Here is a 26,294-nt window from a genome sequence, read left to right as displayed (position 1 = left end):
ATTGAAGTTAAATGTTAAGAAAGTTAAGAAGTTGCAAATTCATATTAAAATTACATTTGCGGATCTTCTGATTTTTTTTCAAGGACTCATTACAATTTAAAACTCAGATTTAAAATGTGTAAAGAGAAAATAAGTATTTCTATTTCTTCAGCTAGCAATAATTTTGATCAGCCCTTAAGTCATGTATGTGCCAAAGGCAGTAGAATAAATTTAGACTATTATGTAATTTATAGGTGGCAAACAAACTGCATTACTCTGAATTTTCTAAGTGGTTCAAAGAGCCAAGTTAGAAAAATTCGGTGTGAAAATAATTTTTAGAAGCTTACTTACTAAAGAGATCGCCTTTTAGACATTTTTTTTTTCCAGAAGGTTGTCAACATATTTGAGCAAGGAGGATTTTATTCTATGACTGCTTGAGCTCTCTGAGCAAGAACGTGATTCAAGGCTCGTTTTTAAGGGAATTGCCTAATATTTTATGGTACTATATTTTTTCAAAGTGGCTTTTATATATACAAGCCAGACTGAGGGTGGTTGGTCAGGTAATTGACCAAAAGGTTTCCAGATAGCAAGTTAATTTAATGTCAAAGTAAGAGTAGATTGTGTTTCCAGGGTTATTTTCTCTCCCCAGCTTGGGTCTCTGATGTTATCCCACCTCTTCCACCTTAAGGTTCTCACCCCAGCACATGCTGAAACTTGAATCATCTGATTTGAAAAAAAAAAATTGCTTCATTGTGGCTTTGAGAGATACATATTTGAGCTTTGAAATAAGTGCCATGCCTAGGGTCAGGCCACTGGTCATTCAGGTAGACTGGATAACTTTCCTGACTCATGCTCACCTGTTCCAAGTTATGTAATAACACAAAAACAATACTTAACAAGTGCCTATAAAGCTAACAAAAAAGAAGCAAAGCTGCAATGTGTCATTGTCACAATGTCTAAAAGTTGGGGGGGGGATATTTTTGGTTAATCTTTCTGTTGTGGAGTTTTTAGGGTGGTGACAGCAGTTGTTGAGTGGTGGTTGTTATTTGGCAAGAATTGAAATTGGAGGCTTCTGTTACCCTGAGTGCTGATTCCAATAAATAATATAAACAAGGAAAGAACCTATGGGTGGCAACAGCAGTTTATCCTTAATCTCTTGGTTTGTATCAAGTTGTACTTTTTAGAAAGGAGGATAGAGGGCATAAGGAGACATAAATACAAATTTATAGAGATCACCAGGCATGTTTGTTCAGAGTGATTTGCCTAATAGTTTCAATAACTAACTCTGACTAGTGTTTACTGTGTATAGCTCTAAGCACTTCAGATGATTTATCTCATTCCATCCTCACCTTACCCAATGAGATAGTTATCACTGTTATCCATCGACCAAGATCCGATGGGTCATTAATGTCAGAGCCAGGGCTGAACCCAAAACAAGTCCATGTTGCAATACCAAATTATTTCATCCAGGATAACTGGCTTTCTATTCTCCTTTAAAATGTTGCCTGCCTGGTTTTTTTTTTTTTTTTCTAGAACCAATTTTGCCTCCACAATTCAGACATGATTTCAGCACGAAATAGAAATACTTCAGCCTATACAAAATCCACTTACATTCCTGCATGAAACTTTCCCCCAAATAATGCCAGTGTACAGAAAATATAGTGGTTTTTATGTGTGCGGTTGAGGGGAATGGTGTTTCTGTACATCCTGAAGCACGCCCACAAGAGCTGAACAGAACCCGCCCTGGGACTGCTTATTTACATTAACCACTGTCGACACTTCTCCAGGAGAGAGGTGCTGCCAAGAACTCTAGAGGAAGTGAGATGTGTTATCTTTTGCATGCACACCATGTTTGAAGTCGACGCCTTCAGAGAGCCTGTGTGGGTGCGACTCCCAGGAGCTAATCTTTCAGTCCAGGCATATGCAAATCTGGGCCGGTGTTTACGTGGAGGCGCAGACACAAACGTGGGTGACCAGGTCGGTTGCTGACGCGCGTGGGAACGCACCTGCCCTCCTGCATGTTGGGCTGTGAGTGTCTGTGCGGACGGGGTGATGTTGGGCACCCAATTTGGATCGCCCCGCCTAGATGAGGGGTGCTCGGGGAGCAGAAGTTCCACCCGCAGCCCCGGAGTGTGTACACCACCCACGCCGGGGCGCCCCGCACGCTCACACCAGCCCCGAGCTCCGCGAGCGCGGCCACCGGCGGATTCGCGCGCAGCCCGGCCCCGCCCCCTGGCCGCCCCGCCCCGCCCCGCCCCCTGGCCGCCCAGGCTCGGCTCCGCCCCCCAGCCCCGACAGCCCCGCCTCCATCGCCGGGCGCTCCAGCCGCACGGCCGCTCCAGTTCCGTAAACACTTTCCTCCCCGCCCCTAGCAGGCCCCGGACCGCACCACTCGAAGCCTGCGGGGGGGACGGCTTCCCCTCGCGTGCAGGACGCCGTCAATCCGAGCTCTCCCCGGCGTCTTCCACCCGCACATGAGGACAGCTGCTCTGCAGTAGGTCAAATCTGCCAGAGCGCTGCTGTCGGAGCCGAGGGTGACCCGGATTTCTCCCGTCCCGCGGGCCGCCTCCCCCCGCCCGCCGGTCCCGCGGCTACGCCGTGGCTGCCTCCTCGGAGTCCCTCCCGGCCCTTTAAATACCGCGTGGGGCCCGGCGGGGGGGTTGCTGGGAGGCTGGGGGTTGTTGGGCCGGTGAGTTTTCGAGGTGCTGCGCGGTGCTCGTGAGGGGACCCCCGAGGACCCCCGACCCGGCCTCACTCTAGTCGCCTGTGTCCTCCGCCTGCCTCCGCGCCGGACCCGGTGCGTATCCATCGGGGAGGGGGTCGCCGGCTCCGAGGTGACCGGCCCGGGCCAGTGGAGCCCGACGCCTCGCCCCAGGGCGGCCCGGGGGCCTCCCTCCACCCACCTCGGAACTCTGTCGTGGGACTCCGGTGCCGGGGGCGTTAAAGCCCCGCTTCTTGCTCCCCCGTCTCCTCGACTGACCTCGAACCGCCGTCCCGCGTGGGAACGGGGCGCGGGCACCGAGTGGCCGCGGCGGGTGTCGGGGTGGCCGCGGGCTTCGGGCCCCGGAGGCGGCGGGGTCGCGCCTCTCGGCCGCGGTTTGCATCCTGCTGGACTCGGGCCAGCGACCGCGCCGCGAGCGGCTCCCCACCCTCCGGGCCCCGAGAGGGCGCCCCTCCCGCCGGCGACCCCCGGCCCAGCGGGGGTGGGCGGGCCGGGCCGCGGGGGGCGCCGGGCGCGGCCCGAAGCGTGTGTTTGGGTTTGTTGCCGGGGTTTCCCGGGCACTGGGCTCGGCCTCCGCCGTCCCCTCCCCCAAGGGTTTGTTTTGACAGGAAACGTGCTGCTGGAGGGAGGGGCGGCCGGAGGGACGGGGGCACCGCCTGCTGGTGCGTCCCCGGAGCCGAGGCGGGTCGGGCCCCGAGCTCGAACGCCTGACCTCTCGGGGTGGCTTGAGCGGCCCAGAACTGCTCCTCTGGGTGGCACCACTCGGGGTAACAGCGCTGCTTTGAGGTGGCACGTGGACGAACAGGGTTCTGCGTTTTGGTTAGTATTGGGGGACACTTGCATTAGACCAGCGATTTCACGATGATACAAAACTTTTAAAATCAATGCATTTAAATGCAAAAATCTAGTCGAGATAGAAGTGATCGATAAATTAGGTTATAGATGAGGGTGGAGATGTGGAAACAGGCGTGAACAGTGGTACCCAAATGACTAGAAGTTTGGCAAATAATGGTCTTAGGTGGTTGTCCTGTTACGTTAACCTTGAGAAACCAGACAAGTTGTCCTTGTCCCCACTGCCCTCAGCCCCCAAGATCCCTGTGGTCCCATGATCTCCAGCCCAGCCAGAGACCCTGCTCTCTGCCACCTGCCGCGACCATAATGAGGTTATCGCAGTGGTTCCCACTTTAGGCGGCTCCCTGTTTGCTGTGTCCTCTTGTCTCCAGGGATTTCATACATCACTCTGGCAGCCCGTGGAGGTGGCCCCACTTGAGGTGGCCCAGGGCTGAAGATACCCAGTCATGTGTGGAAGCAGCTTCAGTGCCATTTTGTGAGGAGTTGAGGCCCCCAGAGGAGGAAGCACAGGTACTAAAATAGGCCAGCCAGGGGTGGGAGGAGAAGTGTTTCCAAGTGTGAAAAGTGCCTAGAAATCCTTCTCCCTGATGCTGTAATGTTATGTGTTGCATGAACATCTGCTTTCTCAGACAATGACTGGCTTGTTGGCCTTTATCTAGCTCTTTGTTGGCTCTAATTTGATGAAGACCAGTATTCTTTAGCTGAATGGAGCTGGAGCCTATCTCTCTGCTCTGTGGTTTATGCCTTGCTGCATATGAATAAATTTTTAGTACTGCTGTTTGGGACGGGTTCTAAAGCAGCATTTCGTGGAAGACGAGGATTTTCCACACCATCTACAATTTTTTATTCTTCAGAGCCCAGTCTTACACCTCTGACTCCTTGTCCTTTACTACATGTATTTGAATGCTTGTCTTTGCGTGTGACCTTGATCTGGTCTTCAAGGATGACACCCACTAGATATTCCTTGAATTTTCTCATTTCCATGACCCAACCTTAGCTGGAAGAGTTCCATTCCTTAAACAGGACATTGCTGGAAAATCTGAATAATTCACCTCAAGATGTTTTTGATACTGATTGTAAGCAGTTAAGACTTTTGATAATATGTGGGTTTTAACTAGAGATCGTGCAGTGCTTAAGGAATGGCTCCCTGATAGAGGATTTTCATTTACTCTAGTGGGGTGGTTGAGAATTATTTTGGATGATAGACTCTTTCAGTGATGCCCTTCATGGTATAGTACTTTGAGCAGCCACCCTGGGGTAAGGTCAGCTTGTTACCACATATGCAAGTATCCACGTGGTTTTGGGTAGATCGATTTGGCAGACTGAGAGTGGAAAGGATGAGCAGCACACCAAATTTTCTCCAGCCATCCTAAAATAGTAGAAAGCGTGGGCCTTAGGGATCCATGCCCTGGATTTCAGATTTTCTTCAGCCACTGCTGTGAACCGTAGGGCAAGTAATTTAACCTCTCTGAACCTCAGGTTCTTATCTACAAAGTGAGGATAATAGCAATACCTCAGCTAACAAGATTATAATGAAGATTCAAGGAGATAAAATACTTAAAGCACTTATGGGGGGGTGGTGGGACATAATAAATATACAGTAAATATTAGCTCTAATTGTTTTTATTTACTATCAGTGAACATTAAGAAAGTGGAAAGACACAATGTAAACAGTTCTTTGAGCTCTACAAACTGTGATTCTTTGCTGGTTTGAATTATCTGTGCCTGGGAAGTGTGTTGAGGTAGGCACTGGGAATTAGCAGAGACATGGCCCTTCCCACAAACAGCTTAATATTTAGTGGGGAGTCAGATACATAAACAGCAACCGTAGTACTTTAAGTGACTGCATTATGGGAATATGAGCAATATGAGTGGGAAAGGAAGAAGGAAACCCCAGGTTACAATATGAATAGGAATGTGGCTTGATTTGTTCTTCAGTGATACTCTTTGGGCTTCCCTCTATCCCAGGAAGTGTTCTCAGCTCTAGATGGCTAGTTTAGATGGAGTGAGGTTATCAGGGAAGGTCACTTGGAAGTTGTAACATTTAATTTTGAACCCAAATGACAACAAGGAGCCCATCCCAGGGAGATCAGAAAGAAGAACGTGCTAGGGGAGAGGAGAGCAGGTGCATGTGCTCCAAAGTGGGAAGTTTGGCATATCTGAGTAACCTGAAGAAAGCCATTATGTCTGTAGCGGAAGGGTTAGGGGGAGAGTGGCACAGGATGGTGTGAGCAGAGGCCAAATCACAGAGGAATATAAACCATTGCCAAGAAGCCTCTTAAGAAAAGGGAAACCACCTGGAGATGAACTCTTAAGAGGGATGATTTATTTGCCTCTTCTGAAAGGCTCTGGCCTATTTCCTGTTTTATTTTCTAGACACTGTTCAAGAAGGACATTGGGACAAGTCTGACTGTCTAGAAGAGCTTTTGTCATAGAGCAATATCTAAGCTATCTCTTCAATGGGAACGGTCAAAATCTAAAAATTGCAGGAGCCCAGACCATTCTGAATTAGATTTGAAATTTTGGTTTAGTACTTTTCTTTTAATCTTTTGCTTGGAAATAATTTCAAACTTACAGAAAAAGTTGTAAGAACAGTGCAAAGAAGTCCTTATTGTCTACCTTTTACTCATATTCACCTGTTAACATTTTGCTCTATATACTTTATTGTTTTCTCTTTTTCTCATTAAATTATTTTAGAGAAATCTGCATACATTATGGCCCTTTATTCCTAAATATGTAATCACAGTACATTTATCAACTTTAGTAAATTTAACATTGTAATACAGACCGTAGATTTAAGTATTATAACAATGCTGTCAGTTGACTCAATAATAGCATTTTTCCCCCTCTGGTACAGGATCCAGTCAGGGATCATCTGTTGCACTCAGCTGTTAGGTCTCTTTTCATCTGGAACATGTCCTCAGGCTTCCTTTGTTTTTATGACATTGACATGTTTGGAAATCATGATTTCTTTTAGTAAGAATAAAATAATAATTGAAAATCTGTCATTTTCAAAATAAGCTTTTACAAGGAGCTTAAATACTTGACATAGACTATTTCAGTTAATCTTCACAATTCTATGACATAGATACTATTATTAGCCCCATTTTACAAATGACTAAGTTCCCTTTCTCCACTCAGTAAATATCAAGAGTCAGGATCAAGAACCCAGTTGACCTGACTCCAGAGCCAGGGTTCTTACTGTTTCATGGACATATACATTGTTACTGGTGGACCTTTGTAATTCTGAACCCATGCTGGACCATTTGCAAATGAATTTGCCATGGAAAGGAAATAAAGAAGTAAAGTTGGTAGTGTGGACACAGGCTAAGGAATTGACCAGCAAATTAAAAATCCATCTCCCCACCATCTGACATGGGACATGGGAAGAAGGCAGTGTCCCCTTCGGATCTCTGTATCCATTTCCTCCTCTCTAAAATGTCAGTGGTCATATTGCCATTCATTCAACAATAAATGTCAGCTGCATCCCAGTCATTGGTCTTGGAAAGAATTATATAATATTGAATTTATAAATGAGAAAGAATGCAATGAAAAATGTGATTATTCTCCTTGATGGGGACCCATTGTAGTGTTGGAGGCTTTGCTTGGAGTTATCCACTGTTTTTACCTTTGCCTTTACCTTTGGCCAGCAAGTAAATCCTCTAGGTAGGATGAGATGTGATGTTTCTTGAAAAGTTGTGTGGTTTGCTTGTGATCTGCCATGGCCGAAAGTTAAAGTAGGTCTAAGTTTGTCGGTATGAGAAGCATTACCTTTCTTAAGGAAAGGGACTGGTTTTATTATCACTGTTCTAAGAGAGAATCCAAAGTAGTTTTTAAAGCCATCTAATTACCCTCAGTGCCTTTTGAGTCAAGTAGCTTTGTCCCCAGATGACTTATATGGAAACCCGAGACCAAGAAAAGTAAGAACAGATGTGAAGGAACTTGCAGATGACCATTTACACTGGGATGGGCTGTTTGCTTTCAGCTTTTGTATTTCAGACAAGTGCAAGAGTACTTTCCTAGGTTAACTAGCAATCTTGTTTATCTGTAGGAGAATATATTTTTATCATCGGGGTGAAACGGTTCTCCCCCCTAGAGTTTTTAATGCCTAAAACGATAATAACAAGAGAAAAATGAAAATAATATTAATAATAACAATGATTTATATCCTGTTTTCTCTGTCAGACACTGTTCCAAGCACTCTACATGTATTGACTAAATGAAGTTTCACACCAACCCTAGGTATTATTAGTATGTCTGGAGGAGGAAACAGGCAATTTCTTTATAGAGTAATAATGGGCATTTGGGCTTCAAAAGAAAGTTTCTTGTTGGATGCACTAAAGCCCAGTTGTGCTATGGAGGCTTCTACCAATCAAACAAGAGTGTCTAAACATGTTGAAGCTTTCAAATTTTCTGTTGCATCCCCTGTGCCAGAAATTCTACTTCCAGTGAATTATTGGAAAGAAGCATAGTTGCACGTTATTAAGTATGTCTGCGATGAGTACATTTAATTTCTCAGAACATCTAGTGAAGCCTCATGGAACCCTGAGTTTATAGAACTTTAGCAATTCCTAGCTAAAAGGGACCCTTTATAGCTGATCCAACCTGCTCAGAAAAATGAGGTGAAGAAAGCCAATGTGATGTGCATAAAGTCACCCAGCAAATTAATGACAGATCCAGGCCTTAGACCCTAGCCTTCTAACTCCTACCCTATATCTTTTATTTTTAAATCTTTGTACTTTACTGCCTTGTTAGACACAATTAAGGAACAAACAAAGTGTGCTGTTCATCTAGAGTAGAAAAATGAAATGGACAGTTATAACTATTAACCTAGTTCATAAGTTCCAGTGGATGAAAGCTTTTATTCACCTTTACTTGGAAAAACAGCTAAAGTGAAGAAAAACGAAGAGCAGAGCATACAGAGCATAGTGTTATGGTGGAATGACAGAGGAAGATAACAAAATGGAAACAAGGTTTAAGATATTAAAATAAGACTGTGACCAGGACCAGGGAATATTGAGTCTTAAACCTAATAAAGTAGGTTTAAGTGGTAGATTCTCTGATCCAATGCTTTAACTTTGGCAGTCCCAGCCCTGTAAGTGTGTAGTGATATCATTTTGCGAATGTTCTGGTTGAAGCTGTACCAAATGGGATTCAATGATTCTGATTCACCTGACACTAAATGAATACTTGTCACGTACTTGACACTGGCAATGGACAAGACACAGTCCCTGCCTTATTAAGAAAAGTCAGAGAAGTAGCCATGGAGGAAAATAACTGTCCAAGGCACTCAGTTCTATGCCAGAGGTAGAGGACATGTGCTGCAGATGTGCAAAGAGGGGTGTCATTCACTCTGGCCAGGGAGTAAAGGCTTCCTGAGGAAGGTAGCATTTTCAAGAGATGCCTTCAGTGGGACATAAAATGTTGTCAGAGCGCGAGAGAGAAATCTAGAGGGAAGGGCAAGTATTCCATTTAGGATTGGGGTTTGGTGGAAGTAAGAGTTAGAGCTGACAGTTTTTTCTGTCCTGTATTCCTTTCCTCCCCAGCAGATGACAGTTAAAGCTCAAGTAGAGCTTTGCATGTGGTAAAGGGGGTTATTTCCCCCACTGGGGTTGCAAGGGTTCAGGGCTATTTTATAGCCTCTGTCAGTGGTGGTTGGCCTTGGGACTCTAGGGTAAGGTAGACCTCTCGGTGGTAGCTTCCTGGCAGCTCTGCTCAGCCTCCTAGTTAGTGGTTTTCTTCTGTTTGTGGAAGTGGTGGCCCCAGGAGGGGTGCCCTTGTGCGATTGGCAGGACTGAAGAAGGTTGTTTAGGGGAGGCCAGGGGCAAATGCCCTTGGGCATTTGACCTTTAATAAGTCCCTCTGAGGTTCATCTTTGTCTCTGTGACCACCCAAGGGATAAATTATGGCACCATTTCTCTCAACAAAGGCAAGATTCCCCCATAGTCCCACCCTGCCTCTCCTTTCTTGTGCTTCCTCAGCAATGTCTTGTTTCCCCTTTTCTTGTGTTCTAGACTCAGGCACACATAGTTGTAGGTAACTGGAGTTGAGAGCCATCAGTGTAGCGACCTGTCTCTCTTGTTCACTGTTATCTTTCCTGGTGCTGCTGCACAGTAGGCGCTCAATAAATATGAAAGGAATCATTGAAGAGACTGCGCAGGAGTTCTAGACATACTATGCATAGCTGTGTTTTCAAGTGTTTGTAGCTTTGAAAGCTCTGTATATCTCATTGCATGGACTGGCTCAGGTTTAAAGAGACTCCATGAATCCTTCTGTCATTATTGTCTGTTCAGGATTTGAGGTGCCTTCTTCCTCAGGCCCAGGTTCCCCTCAGTGTCAGCTAACACCACACCTATCAGAGCCAGCTCTCTCTTGGGCCTTGGCTGAGGCTCCTGGGCTCAGGCTGGGACATCCTGTGTGCTCAGGATATCCTTTCTAGAAGGTGACTGGGCCCATACCTGGGAGGTAGTCTAATGTCTCAGATACAGCACTGGATGTAGATAAAGTCAAGGGACTGGTTTTATGGCATAGTAAGTCCCATTGTCCCCAGAGCCCATCTCTGACCCATGAGTCAGGATCTTTGGTGCCTGTTTGTTCATTGGGTGATAGTGGTACCAAGTCAGCTGTCAAGTGCAAACCCAGTGTCAGGCTTTACTCTTTATATCATGACAGTTCACAGGAAAATGGAGAAGAACCTGAAGACTTGCCAGCCAGAGATTTTAGTTAGTCTTCTCCTTTCCCAAGAGGCTCACGAGGAATTAAAGAGGCTGATTTCAAAACTATTTTACTTAGAACAAAGCCATAGGAACAGTGATAATAGCTAACATTTGGGCAGCCCTGGTGGCTGAGTGGTTTAGCGCTGCATTCAGCCCAGGGCAGGATCCTAGAGACCCAGGATCGAGTCCCCCGTTGAGCTCCCTGCATGGAGCCTGCTTCTCCCTCTGCCACCCCCCTCTGTCTTTCATGAATAAATAGGTAAAAATCTTTAAAAAAAATAGCTAACATTTTGGTGCTAAGCACTTTAATAAAATTAAGCCTATTTAATCTTCAAGCAACCCTGCAAGTTTAGTCTTTCAGCCCAGTTTGACTCATGAAGTAGGTGGTTTAGTGACTTTTGTCCCAAGGTCACATGGCAAAAGACAACATGAGCTTCTAACTTAGGCAGTCTGGCCTCAGGCCCCATTGTCAACATCCCTTTCCATGTTTTAGAAACCTAGGAACAGAGAGCCTGTGTGTCTTTTGCACAGTTTTAAAGGATCTGTTATTGTGAGAGCTGTTCCATGTTCATACTGTGTATGTCCTGAATAAGTTCACACTTGGGGCGATACAGTGTCTTTTCTGGGAGGTAGTCTTGAAGGCCTGGTAATAGCCTGACTGCTATGGGAAAGATGAGGTTATCTTCTAGGACCTTTCCAATACTGTGACATATGTGGGCAAAGCTGTCTACACTAAAAGAAGCATCTGTGATGCCAGTGAAGTACCACAGAGCGCTGACGCAGGGTCTGTTTGTCTGCAGGTGCTATCTCTTTGCCCACACTTCAGTGACACAGAATGCCCTTCAATGGTGAGAAGCAGTGTGTGGGTGAGGACCAGCCAAGCGATTCAGACTCCTCCCGGTTTTCCGAAAGCATGGCTTCACTCAGTGACTATGAGTGCTCCAGGCAGAGCTTTACAAGCGACTCTTCCAGCAAATCCAGCTCTCCTGCTTGTAAGCTGATGGGGGAGCAGGGCGTGTGGGGGGAGAGGGTGATTCTAGGCATGTGTGTTAGATTTTAAAACTCATAAATGAGAGCAAAGTACAAACTATTCCTCCTTTCTAGATGTACCATAATAGCACTGCAAAGACAGGAATAAGTAGCCACTAAAGTTTACAATCTGCCCATTTTATTTTTTTATTATTATTTTTTTCCATCTGCCCATTTTAATTTGCATTACTGTCTCTGATCTGCTTTGGTTTTACTATAAATCAGGGCCTTAAACCCCATCTGTCTTTTCTCTCAAGTAGTGGAAAGTCATTCCCTCTTGAGATCACTTCTTGGGCCATATTCTAGGATAAATTCAAATTGGTCTTTTCTGATAATTGCTGATTTACACGGAAGGAAGCTTGCCCCAATTCAAGGGTCAGGCAGGAAGTGAAATAATCTAAAGGGTTTCCTGCTGATTTCAAAACCTGTTGTGCAAATCACCCTAGAATATTGCCCACGAAGAGAATTACTACACCAGGGGTGTGAGATTTTAATAGGTGGCCATGATGAGGGAGATGTCTTTTCCCTTTTTTGTGTGTGGAAGCTAGAGATATGTAAAGCAAGTATGTTTGGTCTTTTTATTTTAAGCTTTTTAATTGACATTTTGTATAGGAAATATAACATCTTAGACAAAGCAAGTGCAGAAAGAAGCAACTAATGTTTAATATAATCAAATGTACACTTCAAAAAGTTTGTTCATTTATGTTTATGTTAAATCTATATAATCTCATTTTTTAAAATTTGGAAATTTACGTAAGTATAGAGAAAAGAAAACTTTGCCTATAATATCACCCAAAGATGAAAGCTGGTGGTACTTTGCCATATTCATTCTTCATGTTGGCATATGTATGTATATATGTATAGACTCTTCTCACTTAGAATTATGACTAAAACATGGTGGGCCTGGGTGGCTCTGTCAGTTAAGCAGCCAACTCTTGATTTGGGCTCAGGTCATGATCTCAGGATCCTGGGGCTTGTGCCCTGTTGAGCTCCATACTCCGCGAGGAGTCTGTTTCAGGATTTTCTCTCCCTCTGCCCACTCCTACACCCCTCGCTCCAATAAATAAATAACTCTTAAAAAAAAAGGATTATAACTAAAACATTTACCCATGATATACATTTAAAACATGAAAAGGGGACCACTGAGCCACCCAGGAGTCCCTCTTGAAAGAATCTTAATGGCACAGAGAATTGAGAAAAGAATTGACTAGCAACCACCTAGCTTTCTGTGCTTTTTCTCACTCTTTATACTACATATGAGGTTGGTGCCTCTAACAGGGGACACAGGCATCCTAAAGAGGGGAAGTTTCACTAATTCCATGTATCACCGTTTTTCCCTTTCTCCCCCTCCTCTTCTAGATGGTCTTCCTCTTCCTTCTCTTTCTCCTCTGCTTCTTTAAAAAATTATTTTAGGTAGCAAAATATTGCCAGCCAGTACTGTTGTTTGAGGCAATGATTTTAATTAATTGAAGCTAAGAATTCCAATAGTGATTTTTAAAAGATTTTACTTTGTTAGAATTAGAATAATTTTTTAGAATAATCTTTAGGGGTAATTAGAATAGGGACACCTGAGTTGCTCAGTGGTTGAGCATCTGCCTTTGGTTCAGGTCATGATCCTGGGGTCCTGGGATTGAGTCTCACATCGGGCTCCCTTCAGGGAGCCTGCTTCTCCCTCTGCCTGTGTCTCTGCCTCTCTCTCTGTGTCTCTCATGAATAAATAAATACAATCTTTTTAAAAAAGTAATTAGAATAATTCTTTATTTACTACTTCCTACTGAGTAGATTATCCAGCTTACCAGATTAATTTTATTTTAATTATCTACATTTATGAAGTTCTTACTTTGTTCTTTTTTACTCAAATTACTTTACTTAATCACCTCAACACAGCCCTGAGGAGGTAAGTTATGCCGTAGTGAAGTCAAATAATATCTACCAGCAGTAGAAATTGGAATTAAACCTAAACATTACGCTATACTGCCTATACTTTTAGAAGTTGTAGTTTTAAAAAAATCAGTTATTTCATCTTGTCTGCTTAAATTAATGAAAGTTACAAATGACAGAATAAAAGTAGTCTTACCAAGTTCCTGCATATTACTGCGTAATAAGTGCAGATACCAAGAGGTACTAAAATGTGACATGATTTAATAAAAGAAAAGTAACTTATGATAGCTTATGTTAATAAGATAATTTCTAAAACATTTGAGAATTTGGGCAGTCCTTGTGGCGCAGCGGTTTAGCGCTGCCTGCAGCCCAGAGTGTGATCCTGGAGACCCGGGATCGAGTCCCACATTGGGCTTCCTGCATGGAGCCTGCTTCTCCCTCTGTCTGTCTGTCTGTCTCTCTCTCTGTGTCATTCATGAATAAATAAATAAAATCTTAAAAAAAATAAATAAAACATTTGAGAATTTATTATTAATACAGTAACTGAAACTATCAAAGGAGTTTTTGAATTTTTGAAGTCTTAAGTAATTAGCAGGGAAATCTACCTAATTTAGTATATGGTTGTCTTAACTTGTAAAACTCTGAATGTATATATTAGAATAACTTAAACTCTGTTTGCTTCGGGAGGCTTCATTCGATGGTAGCTTTTCCTCCATGACATGAACTGAGGCTTGTTTTTCTTTCAGCAACAAGCCCTCCCAGGGTCGTAACATTTGACGAAGTGATGGCTGCAGCAAGGAACTTATCAAACATGACACTTGCTCATGAAATTGCTGTAAATGAGAATTTTCAATTGAAACAAGATGCCCTCCCTGAGAACAGGTAACCCAGAGGCCTTTGTTTTATGTAAACCAAGCTGCGGAGTCTGTCTGTCTGTCTGTTTCTCTCTCTCTCTCTCTCTCACACACACACACACACACACACACACACACGTTCACACAGATTCCTAGAAGTCTTGTATAATAGCCACTGGGAATAAAAATTGGTTAGTTCTCTAACAGGATCTTATACTTGTTTTTAAAACCATTCCTCTAGGGTACATGTTACCCATAATCTTTAGAACTTAGCTTAAATGTCACTTCCTGAGGAAGCTTTTCCTGACATATCAGAGCATACTAGTTTACATTAAATCCCCTTCCTAAATACTCCTATTGCCCCTTTTTGCTAAGAAGGCTTATAATTTTATGTTCAGTATCTGTCTTTATTATGTGACCAAAGCACCATTAATGGAGGAACTATGTCTATATTGTTTGCTGCTCTATCTCCATTGCCTGGCAGAATGCCTGACATATAGTACATGCTCAAGAAAGTTTGCAGATCGACTTCTTAAAAACTGATATTCAAGTTATGAAAGATAAATAAATGTAGCTGAGCTGCCAAAGTCCTAAGAATAGGTGACTCAGAAACATCTGAAGATAGGAATTACAACTACATGGGCACCCCTGGTTAACCTCACTGCCCCCGGCCCCAACCCTCCCAACCCTGAGACCTCTAGTTAGAGCCATGCTCTTATATCCTGCCTCAGCCTCTCTGACTTTGGTGGCTTATAAATCCCCTCGGACAAAGAGGAGAAAAGGTTTGAGGTCATAACTACACATAAATCACCTTTACAGGCATAGTTAGCTCATGAATAATGACACTGAATCTTCAACCTCACAGTGTCATTTATAAATTTAGAGGCAGGGGCAGCCCCGGTGGTGCAGAGGTTTAGCGCCACCTGCAGCCCGGGGTATGATCCTGGAGACCCAGAATCGAGTCCCACGTTGGGCTTCCTGCATGGGGCCTGCTTCTCCCTCTGCCTGTGTCTCTGCCTCTCTCTCTATCTCTCTCTCTCTCTCTCTGAATAAATAAATAAATAAATCCTAAAAAAAATAAAGTAAAATAAAAAAATAAATATAGAGGTATTTCCTCTATCAATTAAGATAGCATATAATATTCGATCCTATTTGGAGCTTTTATGTTTATTTGTTTTAAAGCAGGAAAATAGCAACATCATAATTTTCCTTCTTCGAAATATGGATCATAGTCCCCTCTTGAGGTTATTATTCATAATAATCATTAATAACTTTTTAAGATTACTGGCCAAAATAGTTGTATCTGTTTGGTTTTCTATGGTAACTGCATTTTACCACAATTCTTTATACCAGCTCTAGTACTACACTCTTAGGCCCAGCCACCATCATTTCTGACCTGGACTCTGAAGTCCTAGCAGGTTGTCCTGGCTCCATCTTTGATTCCCATGGTCCATCCTCCATATCCACATGGTAGCCAGAGTGATCTTTCAAAAGGGTTAATGAGAGTAGGTCATTTCTTTGCTTAAAATCCTTTAATGGTTTTCTATTACACTTAGAATAAGAACTCAAACCCCTAGGCAGCAAGGCCCTACTCCCAACTGTGTCTCTTCTTTCCCTCCTGCTTGCTATGCCTCAGGTGCTCTGGCTTCTATGCTGACCTTGGAGTACACCAGCTTTATCCTGTGTAAGGACTTTGTCCTCCTTTCTGCTTTTTCAGTGTTGTTCCCTTAGATTTTCACTGGCTGCTTGTTTGTTCCTCCTTCAAGTCTCAACTCAAAGGTCACTGTGTTAGAGAAGTTTTCTTCAACCACCAGTGAAGTTAGCAGCTTCCCCATCACTATCTACCACACCGTCTTGTTCTGTCTTCCTCATGGTTCTGAAATTGCCTTATTCATTTTTAATGTGTTTTGGTTTTGTCTTTCTGTCCCTGCTAACAAATAAGCTTTTTGAGAGCAGATACTTTTCTTTTTACTATAGTAACCACAGCACCTAAAACAGGGCCTGGCACATATTGGATGGCTTAGAAACATTTTTGACTGACTAATGAAAATGAATGTTCGAAGTTAAAATTAGCGTGTTTTATGAAGTATAGCAAAAGACAATTTGGGAGTATTTATACTTTAAATTCAAAAGTTGCAGATATAGGCATTAGTGAAGCACTGTGCTTTAGGATCAGACAGGCTATGGGTTTGAATCCTGGCTCTGCTGAGTCCATTTCTGAACCTCACATTCCCCAAGGATATGATAGGTACTAAAATACTCACTTGAAATGCATGCTCATAGGTATCTGAGTACCTTGAACATAAGTATTTTGATACTATGGGAAATAGGAATGCCTCCTTCCTTCATTTTCTGCCATATCTGGAAAATGTGAGCAAGGAAAGCAGAGTGCAAGCTTAGGACCATTACCTTTATTTAAAAATGCAATAGCATATTATGAGCCATTGATCCATTCAAGCCAACTACATGAGGCTTGTAAAGTCAAGGGTGAAAGTCCATCCTAGCAGTGTTTGCCTTTCTAATTGTTCTATAGCTGCTCAAGAGGGTCAACATTAGAAATAGCATTTACGTTGAATAAATCTAGTCAGGCAACTAGAATAAGTTTTAACATTTAAAGTTGCTGGGTAGAATATAGCATTTGCAGTTACAGAAACAATTTTAACTCACACTCCTTAGAAAGCTAATTTTAATTTCTCATAGCATTGTTGTATGTTTAGCTATTTATACTCTAAAAGGATGTGCTTAACTATCAAATTATTAATTCATTCACTGTGCATTCATCAAACACTCATGTATGCCAGGTAGTGTGCTTGGTATAGTGGCAGGTACTTAAAAGAGAAGTTATGGCCTCTGCCTGGGAGAGATGTATGCGCTGTAGGGGTTGGAGACTCATAAGCGAGTGCCGTGCAGGGAAATATGTGCTTTTCTTAAAACTGTTGCCAAATATAGAAGTTCAGTAGGGATGCATATTTAAATGTGCATCTATTTTAGGGCATTGACATAAGGGGTGAAGCAAAGTGGCCACCTATTCTATTGTGAGCTCTTCCTAGTAAAGTTCCCATTTCAGCATTTTGGTCTGGCTAACTTTAAATGGGACATCTAAACTGCGGTTGGCAGCAATTCACATGCATGTCTCCTTCGGGTCAGTCTGTTCTTTTCTGTGCAATGAAACTGTAGCTGTTGAGGAAAGAGCAACTTTGCTGTCTCATCCCCACAAATCTAGAACAAGTCTAAAGATTTAAAGAGTAGCTGAGTAAATTATGGAATCTCCTTAAGACAGAATTTTATGAATTTATTGAAGCTATAGCAAGGAAGCATTTTTAAAGTGTGGGGGGAATCTGTTAGGACAGAATATTAACCATAATTAGTTGATTATTCTCAACTATATTAAAACAATACTTTGAACAAGGGAAATGTGTCAAAAGATTAAAAATGAGATTATGGGCCATTTTCTGGGATTTTTTTTCTGCATTTTCTAAGATTTCTGCAATGAGCATGTTTCTTTTATAATCAGGAAAGATAATGCTTATTTTTAAAAACAACTCATTTCCTTCCTGTAGCTTAGCCAGTCGAGTAAAACACATTGTCCACCGGGCTTTCTGGGACGTCCTGGAGTCAGAACTGAATGCTGAGCCTCCTGAGTATGAACATGCCATCAAACTGTTTGAAGAAATCAGAGAGGCAAGTTAATATTGTATTGATTAGTAAGTTTTTTTTCCCCCCAGAGGCTGTTTTTATGTCCTCTAAAGAGTTTTGGAGATTCTTTTTGGAAAACTGAGTAAATTCAATCACTGGAAGAGTGTTTTCTGAAATGCACTTCCTTGGGTGGGGTGGGAGCTAGGGAAATACGGCAATGGAAGGAGCACAGGGCAATGTTTAGCACACAGAGTAGTGGTCACAGTAGTTAAAAGCACAGATTCAGGAGCCAGACAGCCTGGTTTGGTGACAGGTTGTCTAACAAGCTTTCCCTCCATGACTTTTTGTGTCCTGAGTACTTGCAGGGTAATCATAAGAATTAAATGATATGACAGTTACAGTTTTAACTGACATTCACAAAGTACTTGCTCTGTGCCAAACACTAGATTATTCATTATTGTTACCATAATGCTGTGAGGTAGTTACTTCTGTTATTTTCACTGAATAAAAAAGAAATGGAGTTCCCTTATGCAGGGTCACACAGCTTTGAGGAGTGGAGAGGAATTTGAGCTGAGATGCTCTGGCTCAAGCCTGTACTCCCAACCATGTGTGGTGTGTGTAAGCACAGTGTCTGCTGTGTGGTGAATACTCAGGAGAGGTTGCTTATATAATATATAATATTTTTGGGATCCCTGGGTGGCGCAGCGGTTTGGCGCCTGCCTTTGGCCCAGGGCGCAATCCTGGAAACCCGGGATTGAATCCCACGTCGGGCTCCCGGTGCATGGAGCCTGCTTCTCCCTCTGCCTGTGTCTCTGCCTCTCTCTCTCTCTCTCTCTCTCTGTGACTATCATAAATAAATTTAAAAAAATATTTTTACATAGAAAATACACTAATGGAGCCCATAGGGTATTTCCATTTGCTCTTCTTTAAAGGGTCCTTATGCAGCCATGATCTGCAACTTGTTCTCTCTTTGCATGGTTTATCTGTAAACTATTTGAAGTTATTTCAATAATACTGCTTCCTTGCCAGTTGTTCTCATTTTGGTAGTTTCAGTAACTTCCCATGGGTTGGGGTGGAGGCTTTAATTCAGAAGATAGAGCTTTCTTTTTAGAGTTGAGACACTAGAGTGCCCACTCTGACCCACCACCAGACAGTGAATGCTTCTGTGGCATCCAGGGCATTAAAATATGGACAAGGAGCTTAGTCATCTGGAAGTAAAAAATGACAACCCTTATCCACATAACAATGCTGTTAACTTCTCTTTCCTTTCCCTATGTAGATTCTCCTCTCTTTTCTGACTCCTGGTGGCAACCGACTTCGCAACCAGATCTGTGAAGTTTTGGACACAGACCTCATTAGGCAGCAGGCTGAGCACAGTGCTGTCGACATCCAGGGCCTGGCCAACTATGTCATCAGTACGATGGGAAAGCTGTGTGCTCCCGTTCGAGATGACGATATCAGAGAGCTAAAGGCGACCAGCAACATTGTGGAGGTGCTGAGGTTAGCACTTACACTGCTTGCATTTTCTCAGAGTATCTTTGAGTTCATTCAAAAGGGAAGGTGGGTGGGTAGGTGGTGCCTGGGTGGTGCAGTTGGTTAAGTGCTGACTCTTGGTTTTGGCTCAGGTTGTGATCTCAGGATCCTGAGATCAAGCCCCAAATTGGGTCCTGCGCTCAGTGCAGAGTCTGCTTGAGATTATCTTTTCTCCTGCCCCTCCTGCTTATGTTCTTTCTATCTCAAATAAATAAATAAATCTTTAAAACACACACACACACACACACACACACACACACAATAGAGAAGTGTGGGAATTGAGCAACACAGAATAATAACTAGTCTTTCAAAGGAATCCTTGATCTTAGAAGAAAACCAGATAAGCAAAACTGAAGTATTTTTCCTCTGTGCCTCAGTGCCCTGTACGTTTTTTTCTTTTCTCTCCACCCACCCCCATTCCAGTAGGAATAGAAACCATATATACTTTGTTCAGACTCCTTAAAATTTCAGGGCTTTCAAATGAAAATTCCTTTTTGAATCTTCTTTGTCTCATTAAGACTCATTGTTTATCCTTCTTAGTGTCTATCAGTTTACGGCTGGGTGTAATGGATCAGCTGGAGGTATTGTATTTGCTCAAGCAAATACTCTTGAGATCTGTGAAGAATACCTTTGGAATGCACATGTAATGCCTTCTATTAAAAGTGACCTTGCTGGGACGCCTGGGTGGTTCAGTGGTTGAGCATCTGCCTTTGGCTCAGGGCATGGTCCCGGGTCCTGGGATTGAGTTCCACATTGGGCTCCCTGCAGGGAGCCTGCTTCTTCCTCTGCTTATGTCTCTGCCTCTTTCTCTATGTCTTTCATGAACCAATAAATAAAATCTTAAAAAAAAAAGAAAAAAAGAAAGAAAGATAGAAAAAAGTGACTTTGCCAATGGCAATTGGAATTTCAAAACTATTTGGGGATGTTTATCTTTTCCAGCCTGTCAAATAGATCACAATTAATGAATTTCAGTCATTAAACACCACTCTAACTATTTGAATTCTAAAATTTTTAGACAAATATTTCATGTCCTGGACCTCATGAAAATGGACATGGTCAATTTTACAATTAGGAGTCTTAGACCACATCTTCAACGCCAGCTGGTGGATTACGAGAGAACCAAGTTCCAAGAAATTTTAGAAGAAACTCCAAGTAAGTGCAATATAATGTGTATATATTGAAATTAAATGGAAATATGATGTTTATGTTTTTGACATCTTAAGGAGTATCCCTAGAGGATTTTGGCTTTTCTGTTTAACATTTTTTAACATTAACATTTTTTAACTTCTGAAATCAACATCACAGATTTAAGCTATCTGTTGTGTTCCAAGAATTGTGCAAAGCACTATTCATTTCTTCATGTATTAAAAAATACATATTTGTGGAACGCCTGGGTGGCTCAGCAATTGAGTGTCTGCCTTTGGCTCAGGGTGTGATCCCGGGGTCCTGGGATTGAGTCCTGCATCGGGCTCCCTGCGAGGAGCCTGCTTCTCCCTCTGCCTGGGTCTCTGCCTCTCTGTGTCTCTCATGAATAAATAAATAAAATCTTTAAAATATATGTATATACATACATATATATATACACACATACATACATATATATATACACACATACATACATATATATATATATAGAGAGAGAGAGAGAGAGAGCACCTGCAATATCCTAGACTACTTAGTTGCTGTGGATACTGTAGTGAACAAACAATATTGTGACCCCTGAGGAGTGCTGACATTCTAGTAGGCATGGCAAACAAACAAATAACATATATTGTCAGATGGGTTAAGTGCTATGAAGAAAAGTAGGAAAAAGGGCAGAGAGCAATGGGGCAGGAGTGGGGGAGGTAGTGTTTTTTAAGATAATGTAGACTGGGAAGCCCTCTCTAAGAAGTAACATTTGAGCTGAGTTTGCAAAGGAAAGAGGAAGGGGCATGTGAAGATGTAAGAGAAGAACTTTCCAGACAGAGGGACAAAAGCTTGGAAGCTAAGCTTGCATGGGAACTTGGACAGATACGGGGCAGACGGTGTGGCTGGAGTGGAGTAGGCAGGGAGAGAGTGGGAGGAGACGAGACTGAGAGGTAGAAAAAGATCCTATTGAGCTTTGCTAGGAAATGAGAGGAGTTTTAGAGTTGATTCCAAGAGTGATGGGAAGTCACTGGAGAGCTTTAAGCAGGAGGGCAACGTGTGATTTTCATTTTTAAAGACTACCCTGGCTTCTGGGTAGAGAACAGATTATAACAGGAGCAAATTGGAGAGGGAGACGGGCACCAAGTAGGCGGTATTGCAGTTGTTCCAGTAAGAAGTAATGGTCCAGGGAGCAAGTAGTGCAAGTAGCAAGGGTGGAAGTAGTATGAAGAATCCAGATTCTGGATGTATTTTGAAAGTTGAATCAAATGATTGACCAAAAGCTGAACAAAGGAGAACAGGGAGGAGTAGAGGATGATGCTAAGATTTTCACCTGAGCAGCAAGGTGAATAGTGATGGCTGTCTGTGAGGTAGGGCAACAAGGGAAGGCAAATAGGGAGGTGGTATGGAATCAGGGTTCAGTTTTAGATATATGAACTTTGAGATCTTGTTTGGCATCAACATGGACACATCAGATAGGCCTGTGGGTGTAAGAGACTAGAGTACAGTTGGATGGTGGATACTGAGGATACATATTCAGGATTCATCAGTATATTTATGATAGATAAAGCCAAGATATGTTAGAATAATAGCTAACATGTATAAAATGCTTACCACATGTAAGTACTTTACCTGTATTAACTAATTTGATCTTTGCAACAACCTTAGGAAATTACTCCCCATTTTATGAGTGAGGAAACTGAGGCATAGATTAGTTAGATCACTTGTCTCCATGACACAACTTGTAAGCTATGGAGCTGGGACTCCCCCAGGTGTTCTGGCTACAAAGTTCATTTTCTTAGCCACAATATTACACTAGATTAAATTATCTGGGGAGTGAGTATAGATACAATGACCTGGGACTCTAAAGCATCTAGAGCTTGAGAAGAGGAGAAAGATCTAACAAAGGTGACTGTGAAAGTAGCTAGAGAAGTGAAGGAAGCCAGGAGCTGGTGATGTTCTGCAAGACAAGTGAACAAAGTGGAGAATGAAGACATAATCAGCTATGACAAGTGCTGAGTGGTCAAGAAAAATGAAAGTCAAGGTTTGATCATGGGATATGACTACATGAGGATCCTTGGTAACCCTAATGGGAGCAGGTTCATGGACTAGTGGGCATTAAAACTGGACTGGGAGAGGGGTCAAGAAAGACTGGGAGTAGAGAACGTGGTACTTCAGTGAAATGTCACAGTTACTTAGTTAAGTAAATGTCACAGTTACTTAGTTAATTAAGTACTGTTATATGCTTTATTTCACAGGCGAGGGAATTGAGATCCCAGATGTTTGCACAGCTGGCAAAAGGCTGGCTTACTGATTCTCTCACTGGCAAATTTTTAATACTAGCTTATGGGCTTTAACTAAGCACACTCTAAGACTGTTTGGGTGATTCATCCACTTCACCCCCACTCTTCATGGATTGAGCTTTTCGGTCAAGATAGTCAGTATGGTGGCCTTATGTGAACAAAGCCAAAGCCAAACTGGTGTCACTTTTAAAGGGGCTCTTAAAGACACTTTTAAAGAGTCTGGAGTATGTCCAGGGAGGAGGGCCTGGGTCATGGAGGGTCATAGGAAGAACAGTCCATGAAGCTATGTACATTCTGCTTGGTAATAAGGAGGTACACATAGGCCAGGAGCACTGCCCTCCTGTTGATATTGGTTTAGGGACTTTGGGTTAAGCTCTGTAGTGTAGACTAGGACCAATGGAGAAAAATAACAGGCAGCTAGTTTTGACCCTTTTTAGCAGCAAGAGCTGTTTTAAGCTTGGAATGGGTATTTCTATTACTAGTAGTCAGTGCCAGCTATCATTTTATTGAACACTTATTATATGCCAAGTCCTTACTATGGCCAAACATTTTACCTTTATTAGCCCATTCAAGCCTCACAAAGCCCTATGAATCTGGCACTGTTATCATTCACTGTTTATAAGTGAAGAAACTGAGGTTAAGGTACTTAGCTGAAAAAAAAAAAAAAAAAAAAAAAAAAAAAGGTACTTAGCTGAGGTGACTGCTAAAGCCTGGATAAACCAGACATGTCTCTGCCCCAAAGCATGTACGTTGAACTGCTACACAACACTGCTGGTCTTCAGATGAGATACTGACTTTCTTTGGGGTATCTGCAGAGGGAGTGTGGCACTGAGTGGAAGATAAGATTAGATGACATCTGAGGATCCTTCCACAATAAAAATTCTGTGATTTTAGGGCTGTATTGTTTTAGCTCCTCAGGGAAAGAGGGATTAATGGAAATAGAACCCTACGTAGAACCTGAATCTCAAACCTGCACTATAGTAACCATGTTTGTAGCAGTGTTTTCCTTTCCAGCATTTTATTGGTTGGTTTCATTTGTGTGCCTGTGTACATGTATATACACATGTGCGGAAAGTGTCCGTGTCTTGAATCAAGATAGCTTGTCTCATGGAGCAAATTCCTTAATATTGGTTTGAATTACAGTTTTGTTCATGTTAAATTATTTGTTTCTGTCTTAAAATCTAGGCTTAGTGACCTGCAATTCATTTGTACTTTTCACATTGACTTGGATATTTTCAGAGATTTAAGAATAGAATAAATCCAGTTGTGTATATAGGTCATTATTGCCTAGCTCTAAATATGTTCCCAGAGAAATCAAGAGTCCAGGAATCAGAGTGTGTGTCAGTTGTTAATTATATCCTCAAGTCCCTCTGCCAAAAGTCGGTCACTGTGCCCTAATATCAAAATAAGAGCCTCACAGTAACATGCAGAAGGACAAAAGGATTGGATTTTTGTGTGTACATGATTTTTTATAAAATAATTATTGGAAAATTAATACATAGATGTACCCTAGATTTCTAAATTGACTCCAGAAAATATTTTATTTTGCCAACACAGAGTTTTTATATAATTCTCTGATTTACAGTATACCTAAGAAAGCCTTAGGCAATGATTGGACACATACACTAAGCATCAATAGGATGACCACATCAGGTTCAACAACTAAATTACTTGTGAAAAGAGTAACAGATTACCCCTTGGGGGTGCAGAGCATAAGTAATTTCTAAGATACTCAGAAGGTTTTTATTTATTTAGGTAATATCTTATGTCTGATAAAATATTCTCATAGAACTAAATTTCATGTGATTCTTTTTTGAAATTTTTTTAATTGGAGTTCAATTTGCCAACATATAGCATAACACCCAGTGCTCATCCCGCCAAGTGCCCCCCTCAGTGCCCATCACCCAGTCACCCCAACCCCTCACCCACCTCCCTTTCCACTACCCCTTGTTTGTTTCCCAGAGTTAGGTGTCTCTCATGTTTTGTCACCCTCACTGATATTTTCACTCATTGATTCTTTTAAAAATCCTATAGGACATAAATATTTTTCAGAAACACATCAAACTGCAATTTTATTTTCTTTGCCTGACACACAAAGCATTTAAGAACTTAATGGAACATGCAGAAGATGAGCAAACTGATGTTCAGCAATGGCCTGCCCAAACACAGAGTCACACAGCTAATAAGTAGTAGAGCTAGGACTGGAAGCCAGGTCTCCTACATCCAAGCCAAGATTAAACCAAGCTGCTGTTTTGGCTACTTTCTTTGGATTTTTCACTTTTGTGTTTCATCAACTGGGTTGTATTGAAAACAACAGAAACCAACTCTGGCTGATTTGGCTGATTTAGCAAAAAGGGAAGTGAATGGAAGGATGGCGGTAGTTCACACAAAAGCTAAAATAGCTGAGCCTGAGCAAGGCCAGAAACCAGGAGAACATCGGGAATCCGGGCAGGAAAAAATAAGGAAAGTTCCTAGCTCCATCATCAGAAGACTTAATGCATACTTTAAAATGGGCCATCCTTGAATGCTATAGTCACCATTCAGATCCCAGGAAAGTTTGATGAGCATATGATTCAGGTAGGTCAACCCATGGTCAGGGACCTCTTAACTGATATTCACATGGAAGGAGGGAAAATGATTTCTCGAAGAAAGCCATATCAAGGGGTACCTGGCTGGCTCAGTCAGTAGAGCATGTGACTCTTGATCTTGGGTCATGAGCTCAAGCCCCATGTTGGGCATGGAGCCTACTTATAAAAAAAAAGAAAAAAAAAGGAAAGAAAATCAGTGTCAAAAGGGAGGTGAGGTATTGTTAGGCATAATAGAGCAGGTGTCATGGATAAGGGAACTATATTCTTCTAAATGGAAATTGGAGTACTTAGTCTGAATGTACTTGCTAGAATATTGAAAATGGGAGCCAATTAAAGCTTTGCACAACATCCACATCTCCTATTCACATATTCTGCAGCATTCTCGTAGTTTATGTGAATACTGTCTGCTCAGAATTGTACAGGCCGTCCCCCAGATCCAGGATATGGAGTTGTTGCCTTTTTAGAGGTCACTCAGAGTTCATCCTTAAGTACTAGGTTTCATGCTTAGTTACCATATTAGAAGTCAGCAAAGATGGGAATTGTATTCCTTGAATAATCCATATGGGGATACCCTTGATGCATTCATCTGAGGAGGCTCAAATACTAAACTCATTCATACTAAACTGACAGATTTTACAGGACATTCCCCTGAATGCTCTTGTAGCACTAAATAGCACAACCAGTGGCTTTTACATAACATAAATATTTACATATATGTTTAGTGTTGATGAAACTTTATGTGATTTTAATCTGTGTTTACTAGGTTTAGATTCAGGGACTTAATTGACCAACTCATAACCCATATCTCTTTTTTTCTTTTAAACATCATCAAAGTATGTTCTACATACAGTAAAATGTGCCCACTTTAAGTGTATGGTTCTGTGGGTTTTGACAAAAGAATATGCCCCTGTAACTACCACTACAAACAAGATATAAGGCATTTCTGTTGTGCCAGAAAGAACCCTCTTGCCCACTGGTCTACTTTCTGTCTCTATGGATTTGCCAGTTAGGGACATTTCATATGAATCAAATCATACAATGTGTGGCTTTTTGTGTCTGGCTTCTTTCACTTATTA

The 26,294-nt window shown here is 42.2% G+C and overlaps 1 protein-coding gene and 1 long non-coding RNA gene across 6 annotated transcripts in view; one reads left to right on the top strand and one right to left on the bottom strand.

The window, feature by feature from the left end:
* LOC144323858 (uncharacterized) overlaps positions 1-3,065 on the bottom strand; it is a 33,814-nt gene extending 30,749 nt beyond the window's left edge. For both annotated transcript variants that reach the window (XR_013389219.1, XR_013389220.1), the window contains exon 1: positions 2,883-3,065. This is a non-coding gene — a long non-coding RNA (uncharacterized LOC144323858). The remainder of the gene's footprint in view (positions 1-2,882) is intronic.
* The window catches only part of TCP11L2 (t-complex 11 like 2), a 38,548-nt gene continuing 14,685 nt past the window's right edge, over positions 2,432-26,294 (top strand). The window contains exons 1-7 of one of the 4 annotated variants that reach the window (XM_077914780.1): positions 2,484-2,776; positions 3,925-4,063; positions 11,070-11,261; positions 13,926-14,061; positions 17,594-17,714; positions 18,949-19,169; positions 20,218-20,354. In XM_077914780.1, coding sequence (XP_077770906.1) covers positions 11,105-11,261; positions 13,926-14,061; positions 17,594-17,714; positions 18,949-19,169; positions 20,218-20,354 — 772 coding nt within the window. In that variant the 5' untranslated portion in view covers positions 2,484-2,776; positions 3,925-4,063; positions 11,070-11,104. Of the gene's footprint in view, positions 2,777-3,370; positions 3,521-3,924; positions 4,064-11,069; positions 11,262-13,925; positions 14,062-17,593; positions 17,715-18,948; positions 19,170-20,217; positions 20,355-26,294 lie in introns of those variants that run through there. The other 3 variants (XM_077914782.1, XM_077914779.1, XM_077914781.1) reach the window with 3 other exon arrangements.

This window comes from Canis aureus, chromosome 11 (assembly GCF_053574225.1).
Source record: "Canis aureus isolate CA01 chromosome 11, VMU_Caureus_v.1.0, whole genome shotgun sequence".
Classification (NCBI taxonomy): Eukaryota; Metazoa; Chordata; class Mammalia; order Carnivora; family Canidae; genus Canis; species Canis aureus.
This window is presented reverse-complemented; position numbering and strand designations above follow the sequence as displayed.